The sequence below is a fragment of the Artemia franciscana genome, chromosome 14 (assembly GCF_032884065.1).
Source record: "Artemia franciscana chromosome 14, ASM3288406v1, whole genome shotgun sequence".
Taxonomy (NCBI): Eukaryota; Metazoa; Arthropoda; class Branchiopoda; order Anostraca; family Artemiidae; genus Artemia; species Artemia franciscana.
In genome coordinates this window covers 30,052,281-30,074,180 of record NC_088876.1, presented here as the reverse complement: position 1 = coordinate 30,074,180, position 21,900 = coordinate 30,052,281, and the positions used below count along the sequence as shown (strand labels likewise).

At 36.8% G+C, this 21,900-nt stretch overlaps 1 protein-coding gene across 1 annotated transcript in view; it reads left to right on the top strand.

Moving 5' to 3' along the window:
- LOC136035556 (uncharacterized) overlaps positions 1–21,900 on the top strand; it is an 88,616-nt gene that overhangs the window by 55,454 nt on the left and 11,262 nt on the right. Inside the window, exons 5-8 of the mRNA XM_065717424.1 lie at positions 2,445–2,519; positions 5,807–6,091; positions 9,770–11,043; positions 12,932–13,454. Coding sequence (XP_065573496.1) covers positions 2,445–2,519; positions 5,807–6,091; positions 9,770–11,043; positions 12,932–13,454 — 2,157 coding nt within the window. The remainder of the gene's footprint in view (positions 1–2,444; positions 2,520–5,806; positions 6,092–9,769; positions 11,044–12,931; positions 13,455–21,900) is intronic.

Sequence of the window (21,900 nt, the reverse complement as noted above, 5' to 3'; positions counted from 1 at the left end):
CCTCTAATTTATCAAACAAAAATACCAATTATCATCCTGGCATTTGCCTCAGGGGAAACCGCATCATCATTATACCAATAAAAAAATTACTTTATTTCTATATATTTATATTTAACTTTACATAAAGGTCATTTTAGCAAAATTAATTAAGTAGTCTTTTCCAATACTAATAACTGATTTTTTACACTTCTTTGAAATGAAGCGAGGGAGCTCCCACCTCTCAGTCCTTCTGGAAGTAGGTTTCATAACCTTGCACAAGTTACATTCGGAGCGAAATCCGATCTTACAGTCGGAGAAAAGGGTATTCGCAGGTTCGATGATGATCGGGTATTTACATTATGCTCGTCCGTGATTGGTCGAACATTTTTTTTTAATGCAGACGGGAGTTTACCAGCTAGAAACTTGAAGACAAAGCTCAAGCATGACTGATGATGGAGTGACTTCATTTACAAATATTCTTCATTTTTCCAATTAATTTCAAATGTGAATCAAATTGAGCTTTTGCTTGTGAATTGAGCTTTTTGCTTGTGAATCAAATTGAGCTTTTGCAGGTGAGATTTAAAAGTCGATTACCAGATCTTTGCACAGTACTGTATATGGGGCTTGATAAGAGCATTTTATTGCAAGACCAGTGTTTCGTGCGGCGGAAATGGAAACTTCCTGGGAGGGTGTAAAGAGGGAGGCTTTAAATAGATTAGGTTGGAGGAGGAGCGTGGGTAGCTGTATTCCAAGATCCCGGGATATCTTCAGCTCTACTGCTTAAGTATTATCCAGGAATGACAAGTTCTCATCAAGCAGGACTCCCAGGTATTTTGTAAAACGCTTTTCTTGCCGACTGATCAAACCTCTAGATGTTTCGATACCACATATCTCCGGATGGACGCTTCCTACCCGGCAAAAAAATAAACCCAAGATTTATCGAAGTTAATCACAAGACGGTTAGAATCCATCCGGAGATACGTCTCCTCGAGAAGAGCCCTAAGCTTGGAAATGAGCGCTGTTTTATCCCTTTCACAACAGCCTACTGTGGTACCATCTGCAACAGCCACAAGCCAATCATCATCCACAGGCTGAAAAGAAGCTTCATCGTGACGTAGCTTACAGCAGCGAAGAATAGTGCGTGTCGGGTTTAATACGCTACTCAGATAGTTAATATGAATCAAGAACAGTAGTGATCCTAATACTGAATATTGATAATGATCACTATTGACCGTTACATTATTTCCTGGATCTCCAACCAAATAAATCCTGCTGTCCCTCAAGTACGATCTGAACCAATCCAGAGTTTCACCTCTTATTCCTATGTGCTCCAGTTTACCGAGGAAAAAACGGTGGTACATATTATCAAATGTTTTTCTCATATCAAGCAATACCGATGCAGGTAGAAGGTCAGAATCCAGAAATTTGTTGATCTACAAACTCAAAGCCGTTAGTGCATCTTGGGTGGACTGTCCTGGTCTAAACCCAAACTGATGAGCACTGAGAAACCCTTTTTTATCTAGAAACTGAAGCAGCTGCGGCTGCATGGGCTTTTTGAAAACCTTTAAAAAACAGAAAGAATGGAAATTGTCTATAATTCGCAAGATCAGCTCGAGAACCTCCTTTTGTGCAAAGGAACAATTCTTGCTTTCTTTAGCCTCTCCACGAAAGTACCCATCTGAAGAGACAAATTGATTAAGTAAGTAAGAGGCTCTATGATAGACGAAGCAATTGCTTTTAACACCTTAGTGTGCACTCGGTCGAATCCAGAAGCTGAATTTACTCTCAGGTTTTGTATAATCAAGTTGAGCCACCTACAAAACTACACCTTGCAAAGAAAGAAGCTGATTCCAATGAAAGTTTAATTATTACAGTGGTTCCATGGGGCCTTGATCATGCTAGATAGCGTATACTAGCAGCAAATGTCATGTAAGAATACTGGTACTGCCACTACTGACAACTCAATTCAGCATCAAGCCGACTGTGGCCAACATAGCTACGTATGCTCCTCCTCTATCTTTACCTATTCAAAGCCTCCCTCTTTACACCCTCTCAAAAAGTTTCAGTTTTCATTAATTTCTCCTTGTGACCTCCTTCTATTATGTCCGGAGACAACCTGCTTATGTTTGGAACTTGATAACTGGCCCCAAAAAGAGTATCTTTAGAAACCTGTCATCCTTCGTCTACAGAATGTGCTCTAGCCACTTAAACCTTTCTCTTATTACGACCCTAGAATGCGGAATAGAACCACTTTTTCGAACAGTCTACTATTTAAAATACGGTCAGTATTTCGTATACAATGTATCTTCGAAATCTAGTTCATTTGTTTTGCAATCAGTGCTTTTAAAAGCTAACTTAATTTAATCTTTGATCTTAGAACCGTTGCCAGATTATTGCAAGCCAGAATATAAAAAGTTCAAAATAGCGTTATGAGGTCAGGCTTAACAATTGTTTTTTCCTTTTAGCGACCACGAAGTCAGCTTGTGGTTCAGCCTGGAGATCGTGTGAATCTAGTTGTTCCTGGTGAGAGATTTCAGCAGGTAAGTACCCTATTGTTTGTATGAACCCACAATTAGTGATGCCATTTCCAACGACTTCCATTGCAGACAAATGAGTGGCTTAATGATATTAGACCTAAAAGAAATAATCCTAACGGGTATTTTAAAAGACTTTTTTTTATGTGATTTATTATAAAATGTAGGAACTAAAAAAAAGAACAAAAGTTCAAGAGAACTGGGACATAAACATAAATTTATTCAGGAGGGGGAGTAAGGGACGTTCTAATTTTTTAAAAAGAGTGAACTACTCAAAAAGGATGGGTGACATAGTAAAATATTGGATTTTCGCGGAAGACTGGGTCTGAAGACACCCTCCTATTATGCTTAAAATTTATTATGGTTATATATATATATATATATATATATATATATATATATATATATATATATATATATATATATATATATATATATATATATATATATATATATATATATATATATATATATATATATATATATATATATATATATATAAATGATTTATGTGATTTACTGTACAATATAGGAACAAACAAAAGAAGAAGAGTTCAAGAAAACTGTGACATAAACATAAATTTATTTAGGAGGTGGGTAAGGAGTGTTCTTACCCTTTAATAATATGAAAAAAACTTCGTTTTCTTAAAGAGTTAAAGAGGCTGCGTCCCAAAGTCGAACCTTAAAACGTACAGGAATTAGAAGAGGCAGTTGGGGGGCTGCCGCCCCCCAAACCCCCAGCTTTTAAAGACTCTTTTGTACAGGTTTTTTGTTTTTTTGCTAACCCCCAGCTCTTGGCTTCGGAAAGGCCCTCTTTTAATTAACAAAAAATTGAAATGAATGAATAATGGAATAACTTCGAAAAATGTTAAACACAAGAGGACAGGAGAACCATTGCGCCGAAACTAGTAATTAGTAACAATGAAGTCCCCCCCCCCCAAAAAAAAACCTGTACTAAAGAGTCTTTAAAAGCTGGGGGTTTGGGGGGCGGCAGCCCCCCAACTGCCTCTTCTAATTCCTGTACGTTTTAAGGTTCGACTTTGGGACGCAGCCTCTTTAACTCTTTAAGAAAACGAAGTTTTTTTCATATTATTTCTGTGCGTTTTTCTACAATCCATGGTGGATGTAATTTATTAATTCCTGTACTCCTCGTACAGGAATTAGGAGAGGAACCCCCCCCTGCTTTTAAATCATTGTATAAAATAGAAAAAAAAATAGATAGAATGACCGAAATATTTCTTTTGCTCATAAGAAGCTAATATTCTGTTATCTCTCAAATGATAAGCTGTCCAGGTGTTATCAAAATTTTTTTGATGTTGTGAAAAAAAACCGCCCGTAAGGGACTTGAACCCTTGACCCGTGAGTTAAAAGTCTCACGCTCTACCAACTGTGCTAATAACTTGCATGTGTGTAAATATAACTTCTCAATAGATTTTAAAAATTTCAAATTAACATGGGCTCTTAAATCCGTTAATTAAATAGCTAATGGGTGGTTTCTGGAAAACAGGGAAGGAGTTATCGGATCAAGCTGAAATTTCGCGGATAAGCTCCTGGGCCTAGGGGACCTTAACTTGTGAATTTCAGCCCGATCGGACAACGTTAAAAGGGGTGGGGGGTTGGAGGGTCGAAACTTTCGGGGGGTTAAGATTTTCCTACGAAACTTTCATGGGCACTTACTCGGAGAATTCCGCATCGAATGAGTCTTCGTACACCCAGATCCGATGTCGGATGTGACCTGTAGGCGTCTAGGAAAAAAAAGTAAATGAATTTTAAGTGGCTATGCGTGGTTTCTGGAAAACAGGGAAGGAGTTATCGGATCAAGCTGAAATTTCGCGGATAAGCTCCTGGGCCCTAGGGGACCTTAACTTGTGAATTTCAGCCCGGTCGGACAACGTTAAAGGGGGGCTTGGGTTGACAGGTCGAAACTTTCGGCCAGATTTTCCCCATGAAGAAAAAGTTGGAGGGGGATGAAATTTTGCAGGTTTCTTAGTTGGAGCTCGGGCTACGAAATGCATCCCTCCCCATCCGTCTGCGACCACTGGAACCGAAGATCGCTTAACATTGTCGTGTGTCGCCTCTTTATAGAGGCACGAGTGTGCCTCCTTGAAAAGAGTGAACAAACATATATATATATATATATATATATATATATATATATATATATATATATATATATATATATATATATATATATATATATATATATATATATATATATATATATATATATATATATATATATATATATATATATATATCAGCATTTTAGCATAATATGCTTTACCTTTACCATCACTTTGCGAGCGTTACATAGCCAGTTAGAGGCAAGCTCGATCAAGTTTGTATAAATATCGTTGAAGAATTCCGAATCCAGATTTATTTTGGTTTTTATTCTACCGCGCTAGAGTCTCTATTTATTTACATACATCAACGCTGTTTAGAATGTATAGGGAAATCTCGAAATGCATAAGTCAATACATGTGTCCATCTTACTTTGTATCTAAGACAAATGAATCGTTTTTATTATATTTGGTAATATTCCTTATTTGTGCGTAATTTTTGTGTGAGTTGAGAGACAACTAAGCGCTTTGTTTTTAGAATCTGACAAAATATATATAAAAAAATCTTAATCCGACTGGTGTCAGAAACGTTCAATTATAGACAAAACACGCATAAAAAAGGTTCTGAGCATTTTATAATTTTATAAATTTTTATACATTAATAGCTGTGTCAAAAATCTTTAATAGCTCTATAAAAGCGATCTCCAATAACAGCCATAAACAGATAGCTGTTTTCAAGCCCGTATCTTGGGGGGAGTTAGGGGGGGTGAATCCCCCCGAAATGTTTGTCCGACTAGTAAAAACGTAACAAAAATTAATATAAGCAAATTTCTGGTGCGTTTTTTTATGCTTTTTTTTAACCCACCCCTCCAAAAAAGGAAAAATATGTTTTAACCCCCCCCCCCCCCCGAAAAAATTCTGGATATGGCCCAGGCTTTTGTTAAACTCTTAAGTAAAATGATGATCATTACTATAACAGAAAAGAAGTAATCGACAATAGCAGTAGGTTTTCTATATGGAGCCTGATTCCAATTCCACAGAATGTGAACCCATTTGGATGGGGCAGGGGAAGGGTACGGAAAATGCATTTTCCAGACTCCTTCTGTATAATATTTAGCACCCAATGAGAAAAGGGGCGCAAGCCTGTAACCCCTCCCGATGGCTGTGCTAATGTGGAATGTTAGATAACTGGTTTAGTGAATTATTTCAATATATGTTTGTTGCATATTTCAGGTACCAGATGTTCTGTCCGAGCTGCAGAAAGGTATGGCCGAAAAAGTTTTCTTAGCACCCCCTGTAGCGCCACCTCCACGAGGCTATTCAACCGTTGATATTCCTTACATTACCAACCAGATAAGTGGTCAACCTCCTGCTGTATTTGTTGCTCCTGCTTCGCTTCCCTTACCAAAAGGGTATACTCGTGTCTCCATTCCTGTTCGAGGGATCACCTTCTTGAAAAGTGCTACAACTGAAACTCCTCTGCCAAACGGGGATGTCAGGCTTGCTAAGCCAGTAGAGGTAAGAAAATTTAAGTGTCTATTTAAATTTTTATCCAATGATAATGAAATGGAAAACCATAAACACTTTCAATAGTTCAATACAAATAGGCAATTATATTTTACATATATACACATATATATGTGTACACACACACAGACATATATATATATATATATATATATATATATATATATATATATATATATATATATATATATATATATATATATATATATATATATATATATATATATATATATATATATATATATATATATATATATATATATAGGAATTTTTATTTTAGAATATGTAATGCAGGATTTACCTAAAACAACTGGAGCAGCGAATATCTTAAAGGATAAGTATTGAATCAATATATTATCTTTAATGTTTTATTTTTGTAATGACCAATGCAATGCAACAACATGAGAAATCACCAATGCAACAGCACAAACACAGAAATGAACATACACCATAAAAAGAAAAACGAAAAAAAACAAACAAACAAAAACAACAAAAACATGTAAACAAAAAAGAAAGACAGAAGGAGAAAGGATGACTGTTTTCCTACTTTAGTAATTAATATAGATCAGTACTTGAATGAGGTCTTAACCCTACTCATCCATACAATTACATAGGTGAAACAGCATAGCCATACACAATCAACCATAAAGAATAATCCATGGACAGGCAGTCGTATCGTAAGTAAGTATGTCGTCATTTACCAAATATAAAAAACAATTAAAAAGACAAATAATTCAGAGGCGACAACCCAACACAAGGGCTCATCAGGAGAATACACACTTGCCTATAGGGTGTATAGATACTATTGAGATGTATATTCTCATATCGACGAAACCAGAGAGTAGCTTCAATATTAAAATATAAAATATACTTATTTTATACTTATTAAAATATACTTATATAAATAGTAAAATATACTTATATAAATAAGTAAATATATTTATAAGTAAATATATTTATAAGTAAATATATTTACTTGTATAAAATATACTTATTAAATTTCCTACAAATTGAGACATAATTTGTATTTTTCTTGCCTGTGTTACAAAATGATCCAATCAAAGATTATGGTCATTTAACAATTTAGATAGCTTAATATTTAATTTGGGAAAATCGAGCTTTATAAGCCAAGAGCATGTTATTTAATTTGTATTTGGTCGAAACGAAACTTTGATTCTTTTACCCATAGGGGGAAAAGTACCACTTTGAGGGGTTACCTTGAGGAAACTTCAAATTTCGAAAGGAAGCCCTTAGAAAATATTCTAGATCTCAATCGGCTATAAAATTCACATAGACTATTCTAAATTCGAATAAATTTTTGTTTAACTTCATATAATATTTATAAACATTAAAAGATTGCCATGTAAAAGTTGCATTGTGTCCTTGGAGACTATAAGTGTGTAGTATCTGAATATGTAGAGATATAGGACCAGAAAAAGATGTGCTACAGACAGAACTTCCTTGAACATTCCTGGTATGGCGCATATGCTTCTTGCTTAAATTTTTATTCGGTTCTATTAGAAACTCTATTGGAAATTTATCCCCAAGGCAAAGCACTAGCTCACAGTATTTCTTACCATTTCAAAAAAAAGCTTATAAATTCTACTCTTAAAAATAAAAAAAACTTACGTGGCGTATTTTAAATTCTTTCACTGTGGGCTTGTTTGTTGTCATAAAAACTGGTTTAAATACAAGAATACACTGCCTTTGAAATTGTATAGGAAAGTTTCCCTAGAATTCTTGAACTATGAGCAAAATATATCCTCAATTACTCCATAATTTGCAACATTAGCAACATTAATGTTGCTAACAACATTTAGCTGTAACAAGCAACATTTGGTTTTAGCAACATTAATGCTGTCAGAAATTCTTTCATATGTATCGTGGCGTGTTTTAGCTTCTTTCATGACGGACTTAATTGTTGCCAGAAAAACTGGTTTAAATACATGAATATTTATTTCAAATTACTGCCTTAGAAAGTTTGTATAGAAAAGTTTCCCCAGAATCCTTGAATTATGAGCAAAATATATCCTCGATTACTCCATATTAGCTTTCTAACAATATTAATTATTATATTGATTTAATATATTTATATTTGAATATATATTTAAATATATATTTAAGTGTATATTTAATATATTTATTTTATTATTTAATAAAAATTCACTCCTCTTTAAAAATGGCATAAAATTCAAAGGGGAATTTTCCCAGGCAAATTACTTGCAGTCTCTATTTAAATGCTATCATTAAACCCACTGTAGTAGTTTTGATTTTGACGTTTTCATAGTTTAAACTAGTGTGCAGTTTTCTTCTGGGTCTTATCCGTACTACTAAGGTGCTAAATATCTTTAAGTAGAACATTTTTAATCTTGTCGCAAATTTTTAGGAGTAAAAACATATTAATCAGACTCTCAACATTCTAAGGATAATTTTTGGGCTGAATATGTTAAATTGGTTAGATTTCAAAAATTTAAGCCTTGATTTTTTATATTGCTTTTATTGAAAGGATCTCAGATAAACAAGACCAAGTGCTAGGCTTTCCTGGTTTATTGTAATGATTTATTATGTAATATTTGTTGTAAATGATTTATTGTAATAATTCCCTTAAACTATCAACCCAATCAAAATCTTTCAAAATTGGGTAAACCAAAATCCCTCAAAACTACTAAAAAACATATCTTGAATATTTGAGCAGCCTGACAACCATATTTGGTATTAAGGTTTTTTATATTAAGGTACACTTTCACTGTACGTGCCTGGTCAGGAATGAGCCTCCTTCCTGGACTTGTTCGTAAATATCAGTTGAACGTATTTTCATATAATTTTGTTCTCGGTGTGTTTTATAATTACTCTTCCCTCCTCCAGGTAAATTCCAGTATATGACCTGCCTCCACAAATATTATTGTTGTGTTCTTTCTTTCTGTCATTAATTTAAATCCTAAAATAGTATTTAATAAATAGATCAAATTTTCTCTGTAATTGTTCCAAAGGTTTTGGGATAACCTAAGATTTTTAGCTTTGCTTTATTGTTTCAATTTTATATTTTCCTACTTATTTCTGTTAATTTGATAACCCATTCGCCATTTTGGCCCTTCTTCCGACACATTTTAGACTTTATTCATTCTAAATTTTGATTTGCTATTGCGCTAATTGTTTATTAGCACAGAATGAAACAAACGAAACAAATAAAGAACAACCGCAGAATTGAACAAATAAAATAAAGAATATACTAAAATAAAACTTCGTGAAGAATTACAGATGGGTTTAAGTTATATTTTACAGATCTTTGCTTTATGAAAAAAGGAACTACCAATCCAGATCTTTCCAAGCTCAGAACAATATTAAAAAGAAATTATAAAAAAAACTGTTACGTGTCATTCTCTTGCTTTAATTGTACAGTCTCATGTTGTTTTGCCAATTGCTTGTTTTCTCCTTAGCTTAGGGACCTTTTAGACTTTATTCACTTTAAATTGTAGTTCGTTATAATTTAAATTCTATTTGGCCTAAACACATAGATGGTATTTCATATTTTGCAATATATTTATATGTATTGGATTCTGACCAGTAATCTGTTATAGTCAAGTATTCCGTATTCAGGGCTATTAAGTACTTGGGATTAGGTGTTCAGCATAAATAAAATTGATCTTTTAATTATCTTTTTCATTTTAGACAGTAGAAGAAGCGCTCCGTCAAGATGGCGGCACTAATGGTCGGCCATTTGATAACTCTGTATTTGATGATAATTTCAGAGTACCATCTAATGTTCGGGAAGAACCAAAAGATCCAAGAGTTTTCGCTCAAGTTCCACAAAGACCAGCTTTCGAAAACTCAGAAGAACGATTTGATTCCAATAAACCTGCTCAAGAATTATCCCAAGGTCCTTCGTTTCCAGTTAATGTTGCTCAACAGCAATTCTTTCCTGAATCTGAAGAGGATAATGAAGATGAAGATTTAGCCACCGAAGAAAATGAGTCTGAAGAGGAAAATGATGAGGAAGTATTTGATAATGATAGATTTGAACCATCTCCGCCTCAATTCCAGGAGGAAAATCAGAGCAGAGACAGTAATTTCAGAAACGAGCAGTCCCAAATCCCTCCAACCGACGAACAATTATTTAGACCCATAGCTCCATTTCAGGAGCAAGATTTTGTTCCAGTGAGGCCTCAACAGAATCTCCCTCAACAGACACAGACTCTTATTCAAGATGGACCCAGTCCAAAATGGCAACAAAATTTTCAGCCGCCTCAATCATTCGATTTCTTTGGTCGCCCGACACCTTCTTCTGGAGTGAGTTCATTTGGATCAGACCAGTTTGAAGATCCTAAACAAGTACCTGAAGGAAACATATTTTCTCAGGAAGAAGAAGACGAAAAAGAACCAACTACCACGGTGAGCCTCATTAATCTTGATTATGAAGTCAATCCAGAGCCTGAACAAAATGAGTTTGATGATAAATTTGCTGATCAGTCTTTAAAAACATCAGAAGAAGATAGTCAAAGTTTTGAATTTGATTCTTCAGCTTTTGGACAAAAGATTAACTCGCAGCAAAACCCTCACATGCTGCACTCTCTGCCGGATGAAGAACCGAAACAAATTCAGGAAGAAGAGCAAAAAAGCAAGTTGAATGATAACCAAGAAAACTTCTCTACTGAAGACCACAAAGAAGAGAAGAATTTATTTCAAAACAGTCCGATGATATTCACAGACATTGAAAATCAAAATATCCAGCCAGAAATTAACCATGACACAGGTGCCTTGCAGCATGAATCAGATGGCTCATTCTTCACGTCAGCTCCAGCAATACCAGTTGAGCCAAGTAGTACTCAACTACTTACACAGGCAGTCACAGAAGCTACGTTTTTAAGAGAAGAGTTTACCGCCCCATCTACTACTGGTCAAAGCGCGACAACGGATATTTCGAAGATATCTGAAGCACCAAAAAGGTACATTTTTCTGTTCTGAATTCCTTCTTTTTCAGGAGAGGAACTGAATTATGTTTCGTTTTCAGTTATGACTGGGAAAGATTAGTTAAAGGGGGTTTATTCGTCCATCAGTAACACTTGTCAAATTTGTCAACATGATGACACTAGCTCAGTTAGTATGGCGTTTGGTTTTTCTTCGAATTACTCATTTTTTCAATAGTAGAATTTTTTAACTGTCCTAGTAGGATCTTGCAAAAGGTGCCAGTGTGTATTTTTTGCTCAGACTTTCAATGTACTATCGGTGCTGTCGTGCCTTATTGTCGCCAATTCAAAACTCTGGAGTCTAAAGCAGCTTACTCTAATGCTAAAATGCATATAACTAAACTCTACGCTCTTGAAGTGTCTCAGCGATACAGTTTAGATATTCTTCAGTGGATTCTGAAGTAAACAAGACTGATAGATTTTGAACTAGGGGTCAGTCAAATTCCAAAATTTTTAACGTCAGGTGGCACACGCCACTTGCGGCAGAAATGCGGCACACGTGGCACGAAGAGACGTGACATAGCAGAACTTGACCGCATGTTTTGCATGATGCTATAAGACATCTACCAGACATTGTAGAGCGAGATCCCTTTGATTAGAATCAATAGGAAAATTGAGTATTATTTAGAAATTTTAAATTATATAGACTGTACTTTGGGTCGGGCGCATCTTCATGTCCTCCTCCCCCCTATACTATTTCCATAATTTTAATTTATTTTTCTAGTTTACCTGTTTTATGTTCCTCGGATTTATTCCAACTCCGAAAGTGTCCCCCTACTTAAAAAACCAGTGTGCATGCATGTTTTAGATAAACCTTCCTGTGGCCTCATGTGTTTCAATTTATAGGTAACGGATTTTTCTGAGTATTGGGCTGACTGACCGTATTTCAAACAGTAGGCTCTACGAAAAATGTGGTTCAATCCTGCTTTCTAGGGCTATAATGAAAGAAATGTTGAGATAGCTAGGACACGTTCTGCAGATGAAAAATGACAGATTGTCAAATTGTCCTTTTCAGCCAACCGTCTAAGGCTAAACAGATAGCAGGTCATTCTTGTCTGGGGCGGGAGGATGTCATAAAGAAACATTTAAAGGAAATGGGAACTTCCTGGGAGGGTGTAAAGAGGGAGGCTTTTGAATAGATTGGGATGGAGGAGGAACGTGTGTAGCTGTGTTGGCCTAAGGTGGCTTGGTGCTGAGGTAAGTTGTTAGTAGTAGGAGTGGTATTTCAGTTTATTTTTGCTGTCGCGATTAAATGTTAAATGGATTATTTATATATCTTATTTATTTATATTTTATTTATGCCTGTTTCAAGTACAGCATGATGAATGCTACTTAGATTCGATTCATAAGCATTGGTAAGATTGAGGGAAAGGATCGTGGTTTAAATTTAACTCTTTGAAATGAACGAACTTACACAAGGGTGTTTGAGATTTTTCAAATTTTGCTTCCTGTGTTTTTTGGAATTACTAAACCTCCTTTACTTAAAACAAAAAAGTCATAAGCATAGTTTAATCTACATAATATAGAGTCTTTGAGATTCGCTCTACAAACTTTATTGTCTTTGTTTAACTAGCAAATTTCAACATAATTCCCACATTTTCGATATCCCTTATGACGAATAAACCTATATCTGAGATACGGATGCCAGAAAGAACAATGAAAGGTGGCGCAATCTTCAGTAAAAGGGTACACGTTTGAGATAAATAAGCTGATTATCATAGACGTTCAGGTAGAATAATAATAAAAAACGTTTAAATTTTAAATTCAATTGTGAAAATTATTGTTGATTTTTATTATTAATTAATTAAATATAATCTATTGATGAATTATTCTAATTAATCAAATCACTGTTAATTTTTTTTTATAGACGTAAGAAGATTGTTATCCGCAAAAGAATACGCACCACTACAACGACGGAGGCACCAGCAACTGATCTATCAGAAACACAAAAAGTCACTCGAAAATTCGTAAGACGACCAATCTCGTCCACGACTACTACCCAGCCGGCTCTTATCGAAGTAGCCCTACCTACAGAGGTCTCAAATATTGAACTTCTAAAGGAAAATAATTCTTTCAACACTGAAAATTCAGCTATACCAATTACTGAAGTCAGTACTGTTGTTCCTGAAAAGATGGAGCAGGAGGTTGTTTCTACAACTGATATCCCGTCCAGGAGGGTAACCCGTCCTCTCTTCAGACGAACTAAACCAACAAGAACAACAACAGAGGCCACAGGCATTACAGATGCTCTTCCAGCATCAACAACAAAATTGCCATCACTCCTAACTAGACGAACCAAAGTTATATACAGAAGGACAAAACCTACAACTACAGCTAGACCTATAGACCAGAATGTGGAAGAATCTCAAAATGCAGTCCAATCTAATAATGTGAGCTAATTTTCTGTACTTTTTACCATATACTCTTTTTTCTTGATTTTTTATTTTTTGAAATAATGAAAACTCTTTTTATGGCCAGGAAACAAAGTATTCTCCAAAGAACACATGAAAAAAGAACAATATCAGTCTACTTTATAGGCGTATACCCAATCTTTAAGTGGGAAGGTGGTCTGAGGAACATTTTCAGTGAAGGGGAAGGGGCACAAAAACATATTCCCGGGTTACTTTTTATCACTTTACTTAAAAAGAGAGGTCCTTCTGACTAATGTCAGGGGTGTTTTCATTTCCCTATCCTTGGTTCTGAACAGTCATGATTCGGAAACTTTTATGTTAAAACGAGAAATTACGGAATTTCTTACCTTTTCATATCGGATACAAATAAAAATTTTTGATACTTATATATTATAAATAACAATTTATGATTACCTATTCATACCGGATACTATAAAAATATATTTCTTACCTTGTCATATCGGATACAAATAAAAATTTATGATACTTATATATTATAAATAAAAATTTATGATTACCTATTCATACAGGATACTATAAAAATATGAGCAATTTTTATAGCAATTTTTTCGTAATCATAGTATGTGCTGACAGGATTGTCCATGTTACACAGGACCAACTAAATGTATAAGTAACTTCTATATTAATGAAATTTGGTTTATTTTTCTTTATTAAAAAAAACGGTTTCTGTTGATTTATTTTAAGAAGTTTATCTGTATTTCAACCAAATTTTGTTTTTACAGGGTCTGCTAATTTTAGTTTTATTTACAATTAAATAAAAAAAAACTAATTTTTTAGTTGAAAGTAAGGAGCAACATTAAAACTTAAAACGAACAGAAATTACTCCGTATATGAAATGAGTTGTCCCCTCCACAATCCCTCGCTCTTTACGCTAAAGCTTTTAATTGTTTTAAAAAGTAGAATTGTGGCAAAGAGTCAAACTTTAGCGTAAAGAGCGAGGGATTGTGGAGGGGACAACTCATTTCATATACGGAGTAATTTCTGTTCGTTTTAAGTTTTAATGTCGCTCCTTACTTTCAGCTAAAAAAATTATTTTTTTTTGTTTAATTTCTGAACGTTTTTGAATTAATGCATGTTTGGTTTTGGCTCTCCGCACATAAATTATTAAAATGAAATTTGTATATTAATTCTTTTTTTGGCTAAATGGCTTTCTCTTAGTTTTGATCAGACGATTTTGAGAAATAAGGGGTGGAGAAGGAGGCCTAGTTGCCCTCCAATTTTTCGGTTACTTAAAAAGGCAACTAGAACTTTTAATTTTTAATGAACGTTTTTATTAGTAAAAAATATACGTAACTTAAGAATTAACTTACGTAACAAACTTTCATAACCTTATATTTTTATTATGTATACGAGGGGGTTTGTACCCTCGTTAATACCTCGCTCTTTACACTAAATCGTAAGTTTTGTCCCAATTCTTTAAGAATGACCCCTATATGAATGACCCTATTTATAGTTGAAATTACTAAAAATACTTTAGCATAAAGAGCAAGGTATTTATCTCCTCCTAAATACCTCGCTCTTTATGCTAAAGTATTTTTAGAACCCCTCATATGCGTAATAATCTCTGTTCGTTTTAAGTTTCAATGCTACTTCTTCCTTTCATTTGAAAAAATGTTTCCATGTTTATTTTTCATTGTTTTCTTATAGTAATGCTAGAGAATCCTGCGCCCTTGTCATTGAATTTTTCTTCCCCCGTGACAGATTCCTCCAAGGAAAGATCCCCCAACATAGCCCCCCCTCAGCCCCACCCCCAAACAAAATAAAATCCCCCTGAAAACGTCTGTACACTTCCTAATAACCATTACTATATGTAAACACTGGTCAAAGTTTGTAACTTGCAGCCCCTCCCCCAGGGATTGTGGGGGAGTAAGTCATCCCCAAAGACATAGTTATTATGGTTTTCGACTATGCTGAACAAAATGGCTATCTCAAAATTTTGATCCGTTGACTTTGGGAAAAAAATGAGCGTGGGAAGGGGCCTAGATGCCCTCCAATTTTTTGGTCACTTAAAAAGGGCACTAGAACTTTTCATTTCCGTTAGAATGAGCCCTCTTGCGACATTCTAGGACCACTTGGTCGATACGATGACCCCTGGGAAAAGAACAAATAAACAAACAAATAAACACGCACCCGTGATTTGTTTTCTGGCAAAAAATACAAAATTCCACATTTTTGTAGATAGGAGCTTGAAACTTCTACAGCAGGGTTCTCTGATACGCTGAATCTGATGGTGTCATTTTCGTTAAGATCCTACGACTTTTAGGGGGTGTTTCCCCCTATTTTCCTAAACAAGGCAAATTTTCTAAGGCTTGTAACTTTTGATGGGTAAGACTAAACTTGATGAAACTTATATATTTAAAATCAGCATTAAAATGCGATTCTTTTGATCTAGCTATTGATATCAAAATTCAATTTTTTAGAGTTTTGGTTACTATTGAGCCGGGTCGCTCCTTATTACAGTTCGTTACCACGAACTGTTTGATAAAAGATGTGCTTGAACGGCTATGCAATTTTAAAATTTGTTCTTGTCAAAATCTTTTATTAATATAAGTTTGTATTATTATTCCTTTGAAAAGTTTTAATTACTTCTTTTATTTTTACCTACAATTGACGCCTCTAATAGTTTAAGACCGGTCTAGGTCACACAAATTTTGATGTCCGTGGGAGTTGGTTAAAATTCCAGTTCTTTAACCCTAGGTCACATATTAGATACCAATACAGTTATGAAAACTCGATTTATTTTTGGGACACGGTGCGCGGTAGCGATGCTACGGCTGGAGACAGGAAACTGGCAGCACAGCTTAGATACCAATATTGGTATCTAAGCTGTGTGTGCAACAAAACAAAATTGCGTTCCCTCCTATGGTGTTGTAGTACGATCTACGCGTCTGATCGCAGGCTTGGAGGAGGCGCCAAGTTCAGAGCTCTGTACCAAAAGCTTCTCATGGGCAAGATAGGAGTTTTCACAACTGTATTGGTATCTAAGCTGTGCGCTAGGTTGACACAGTAGTAATATTTGCTTATTGCGCCAATTTAGTTGCTGTAGTTAGCAGCTTCCATAGCTCTGTCAGTCTATTAATTCGTTAAAACACCACATTGATTGAGTAACTTGTCACTTTTCATAGCCAACAAGAAAAAAGTCATTTCCTTTCAAGAAAAAAGAAAAGCTAAGCACTGCATTAAAGCTATTCGAAGTTTTTATGCAAGCACAATACTGCTACTACTACTACTCACTACTCACCGCACACCAAGCCCCCAGAGGCCAAAGCAGCTACGCAAGCTCCTCCTCCATCCAGATGTATTCAAAGCCTCCCTCTTTAAACCCTCCCAGGAAATTCCCATTTCCATTAAATCTGTCTTTATAACCTTCTGCCACCCCAACCTTGGCCCAAAAGGACAATATTCAGGAATCTGTCATCCTTCATCCACAGAACGTGCCTTAGCCATCTCAACCTTTCCCTAATTATAACCCTAGAAAGTGGGATTGAACCACACTTTTCGCACAGCCTATTTTTGGAACACGGTCAGTCAGCTGGTTACCCAGAGCAATTCGTGGGCAATTTCTCTGGAAAAAATCTGGTAAATCTTAATCCGTTTTTTGGAGCGCCCATGTTTCCGAACCATATTCGACCACTGTCTTCACTGTAGCTTCCAATATCCTAATCTTGGCTAGCAGATTTATCTTTCTGTTCTTCCAAACTTTCTTAAACCGTGAAAAAAGACCCTGAGCAGTGGCGCCATTTCAGAAAACCTTAGGGTGGGCCAAAAATCGATTTTGGGCCCCCATCCAGCCTTAAAAATTTTAAAATTTTCGAACATGCCTTTAGGTACCGTACTACCTTTGGTGTTCGCATTTTGCAGCTTATTTAGGGACCAAAAACAGTACAAAAATAGAACATTTACTGTATAAATCAGAAACTTACGTACAGTTACTTCAGCAATGGACATCTCCTTTGCTTCATTTTTGCGAAGTCGTCGACAAGCTTCTCAAAATTGAGCTCCTTCACTGCAGCTTTCTCTGAGAATATAAGCAGCAAATGCGAAAGTCGCTCGTTTTCCATCGTTGTCCGGAGGTAGTCCTTCACAAACGTCAACACAGAGAAAAAACGTTCATTTGAGCACGTTGTGAGCGGGAGTGTGAGGACTACCCTGACGACCTTAAGAAGCTCAGAATAAGCTTCTTTCAATCCTCCGAGGCGTTCGAAGACATCTAAAGCGTTTGCCGGTTTCTGTGGAAGCTGCGACACAAATGCACGAGCTATTAAAGCTTGACATTTCAGCTGCATAGTATCGATTCCCGCCTGATCGAAGTATGTCGCGATCACAAGAAGTAAATCTGAGTCCATAAAATCTTTGGATTTGGGGTTAAGGCAACGCGTGGCTTCTAGCACTGGCAGCTGGACAGAAAAACGCTCTTCAAACTCATTTAACACTCTGTCCAAAACCTCGTAGAACTCTCTCCGCATTTTGTCTTCCGTTGTTGTGCTTTCGGAGTCAATGTTGTGCTTTCCAATTGTTGTTGTCGTCAAATAGTCTCTTAGTCTTCCGGATATCTTCTGAACTCGTTTTGATTTAACAGGTATGGCTGAAGAGAGAGCACTTGTTTCCGACAGATCAGCTCCGACATTAATGGCCATCTCTTTAGACTTGCCGTATAGGACACGAAAATACTCGTCATCACGCATTTTCCTCAGTTCGTTCTTTGTTGCACTGATTAAAGTGCAAGCTTCTGAGATGACCAGATCTGCTGCCTGTAGTTGTTCAGAAAGAGGGTTTATCACTGCAAGAACTTCGTGAATGACATGCAAACTGAATATGAAGGGAAACGACTCTGGCTGGTTCTTAAGGCCCGTAGCTTCTGCCGCTGCCTCCCTGTCAGAAGATTCTTGAACTACTGACAGAACTGCGAGTATGCAGTCATATCTAACCAGGATCTTAGCCACTGATCTATACCAGTAAGACCAACGTGTCACTACTGTCCTTTCAAGCGTTAGCACAGGCACATTGGCAGTTTTCTGGGCTTCGACGAACAACCGGTATCGAGTGTTGCTGTTGGAGACGAAACTGTAAACTGTTTGCAAAACTGAAAATACTGATGAAATTCTTTGTATTTTCTGCATACAATCGCCAATGACAAGGTTAAGTCTATGGGAATGACAGTGTGTGTACACCGCTTGTGGTGCTTTTTCCCGGAGACGGGCCTGTACTCCTGAAAAGTGTCCACTCATTACACTGGCCCCGTCATAGCACTGTCCAACACACTTTGACCAGTCAAGGCCGATACCCTTTATTTCGTTGTAAATGAAGTCGGCCAAACTCTCAGCGTCAACCTTGCGCATGTGGTAGCAACCTATGGCCCTTTCTTTGATTTTCAGGTCATGAACATAGCGCACTAAGATCGCGAGTTGTTCCTTTTTCGAGAGGTCTTTTGTCTCGTCAGCAAGAACGGCAAAATATTTTGCTTCTCTGACTTCTTTCGCGATAGAACTTTTGATTTCGTTTCCTATGACCTCAATGTAGTCGTTTTGGTACTCGTGTGACATGTAATGGCCATAGGCCTTACGAGAGTTTTTCATCAAGTCCGGGTTGATTTCTGTTAAAAGATGTACTGTCTCTACGAAATTGCCTTGATTGGCACTAGACTCCCCTTCATCATGGTCACGAAACGCAAGACCTTGCCGTCCAAGTAATGCTGTAGTTTTTAGTAGAGCTTTTACGTACTGTCTATTCTCTAGTATTTCCTTTTCGCGTTCTTTGGAGAGGCATGACGCAACAGATTCGGCCGCCTCCGTCTCAATAGCTTTAAACTGAGTCAAAGAAATGGTACATGCTTTGTGTCGGTCGCTGTTTTCGTGCTGCCGTATCAGTTCAGAAATGTCTTTCCACTTTCTAAATCCTACGTCAATGAATGCTCTAGCTCCATACCTTTCACCTGATCTTAGCGAGGATCCACTGAAATGTCGGCAATTGAAACAGAACACCGAGTCCTGTTCTTTCGAATATTCGAGCCATGGGTATGCCAAGAAATAGGAGCTGTTAAATTTTCGTGTGTGATTCCCGATGGTAGTGGCGGGATAGTCAGTCAAAACTGGTTGGCAGGGGTTATCATACGGGTTCACGGACAAATCGGTACTGATCGTTCTGGAAGCCATTTCCTCCGTTTGTGGTTCGCGCAGGTTTGTCTCCTCAGAAATGTGTCTCACGTCCAGGGTCTGCTCGTTTGTCGGTAAAACTTCGGTTGCCGATGGGTTGTCCCTTGACGTCCCAGCATCACTATCCTACAGAGTAATCAAGTTTTAATTAAAAACAAATTAAAAGTGATGTCCCAGTGTACATAATTAACATAGAAAACAACACAAAATTTAGAGCAAGCAACAACAAAAAACATAATCAATTCAACTACGAAGCTATAATCAATTAGTTCGTGGTAACGAACTTCAAGTAAAAAGCGACGCGGCTCAATAGTAACCGAAACTCTAAAACACGGAATTTTGATACCTATAGATGCATCAAAAGAATCAGATTTGTACGCTAATTTCAAATATATAAGTTGTATCAAATTTAGTTTTACCCATCAAAAGTTACGAGCCTGAGAAAATTTGTCTTATGTCCGAAAAAAGGGAAAAACACCCCCCCCCCTGAAAGTAATATAACCTTAACAAAAATCTCACCATTTAATTCAGCGCATCACTGAACTTTACTGCAGGAGTTTCAAGCTCCTATCTGCTAAAATGAGGAATTTTGGATTTTTTTGCCAGAAGAAAGATCAAGGACGCGTGTTATTTTTTTTTCTAGGGGTGATCGTATTGACCCAGTTGTCCTAGAATATCGCAAGAGGGCTCATTCAAAGGTAAACTAAAAGTTCTAGTGCCCTTTTTAAGTTACCAAAAAAATTGGAGGGCAACTAGGTCCCCTCCCACGCCATTTTTCCCCAAATTCCCCTGACCAAAAATCTGAGATAGCTATTTTGTTCAACATCGTTGAAAGGCCTAATAATAATGTCTTTGGAGATAACATGAAACCCCAGAGCTCTTGGGAAAAGGTCTTCAAGTTAAAAAATGTGACCATTGTTTACATATAGTATTTCTTATTCGGAAGCATGCATACATTTCTAGGGTGGGAAGGGGAGGACGATTTTTTTGGCTGGGGGACTTAGCTCGGGGAGAATTTTCCATGGAAAATGAATTTTCTAGGGGATGAACTTTTCAGGGGAAATTGTGTACTGGAAAAATTTTCCAGAATTCCTATACAAAATTTCTTTATATATCTTGCTTTCTATTTACTGGCTCAATTTCACGCTTGGAAGTGTTAAGGGTAATTGTCCCAGTAAATTTTAACCAGGATTGTATTGTTCAGAGGATGTTTCCAAGGGGGATTTCTCCGTGGAGGTGAAGCCAGATTTCCTGGCTTTATTTAAAAAATGATCAGAAATTAAATAGAAAAACAAGTTTTTTCAACTGAAATTAAGGAGCATTATTAAAACTTAAAAATAACAAGAATTATTACATATACGAGGGGGGTTGCCTCCTCCTCAACACTGCGCTCTTTATCCCAAAATTTAAATTTTGTCCCAATTCTTTAAAAACGACTCCTCAAACACAAAGGGCGTTTTATTAAAACAGTAAGTAACTTTTTTACAAATGCTGAAAAACTTTAGCATGAAGAGCGGGGTGTAGAGGAGGGGGAAGACCCCCTCCTCTATGGGGTCACTGTGGGGGACTTGGGGGGGGGGGGGTCCGGATTTCTGGCAATTCCGCGAGATCGGTACTTCCTGATGCAATAGGACGATGAAACTTGGCAGGCATATCAGGGACTCGAACAGACTAACTTGAGATTAGTCGTTTCCCCGATCCGACCATCGTGGGGGGAGTGGAGGGATGGGAATCCGGAAACTAGTGGCATTCATAACTTTTAAACGGGTGATCGGATTTCAATGAAACTTGGCAAGTGGAAAGAAATATCGTCTCAGATATTCCATGTCAAGTCTGGATCTGATCCGATATTTGTGGGGGGGGGGTGGAGGCGCCCACCGGGAAACTCGTGAAATACTTGTAGTCGAGGGATTGGATAGGGTACGCTCCGATTCCAGTCGAACTTGATGGACGGGAACCGGAGATGTCAAAGATGTGACTTTTATTTTTTCAAGTCGTGTTCGGCCACAGTAGGGGGCCGGGAAATTGTGTGGCTCGCATATGGGTCAATTGAGTGCAGCGATTTAAATGAGACTTGGAATGTAAAGTAAGCATATGCCCTAGATGACATATTTTACTGTCCGAACCAGATCCGACCACGGTCGGGGAGGGGGGAGGATTTATTGAAAAATGCTGAGATTCGAGTGAAACTTGATAGTTGGTGAGACAAGATGCTCTAGATGATCCGTTCACGAGTGTCTGAGCCAGATTCG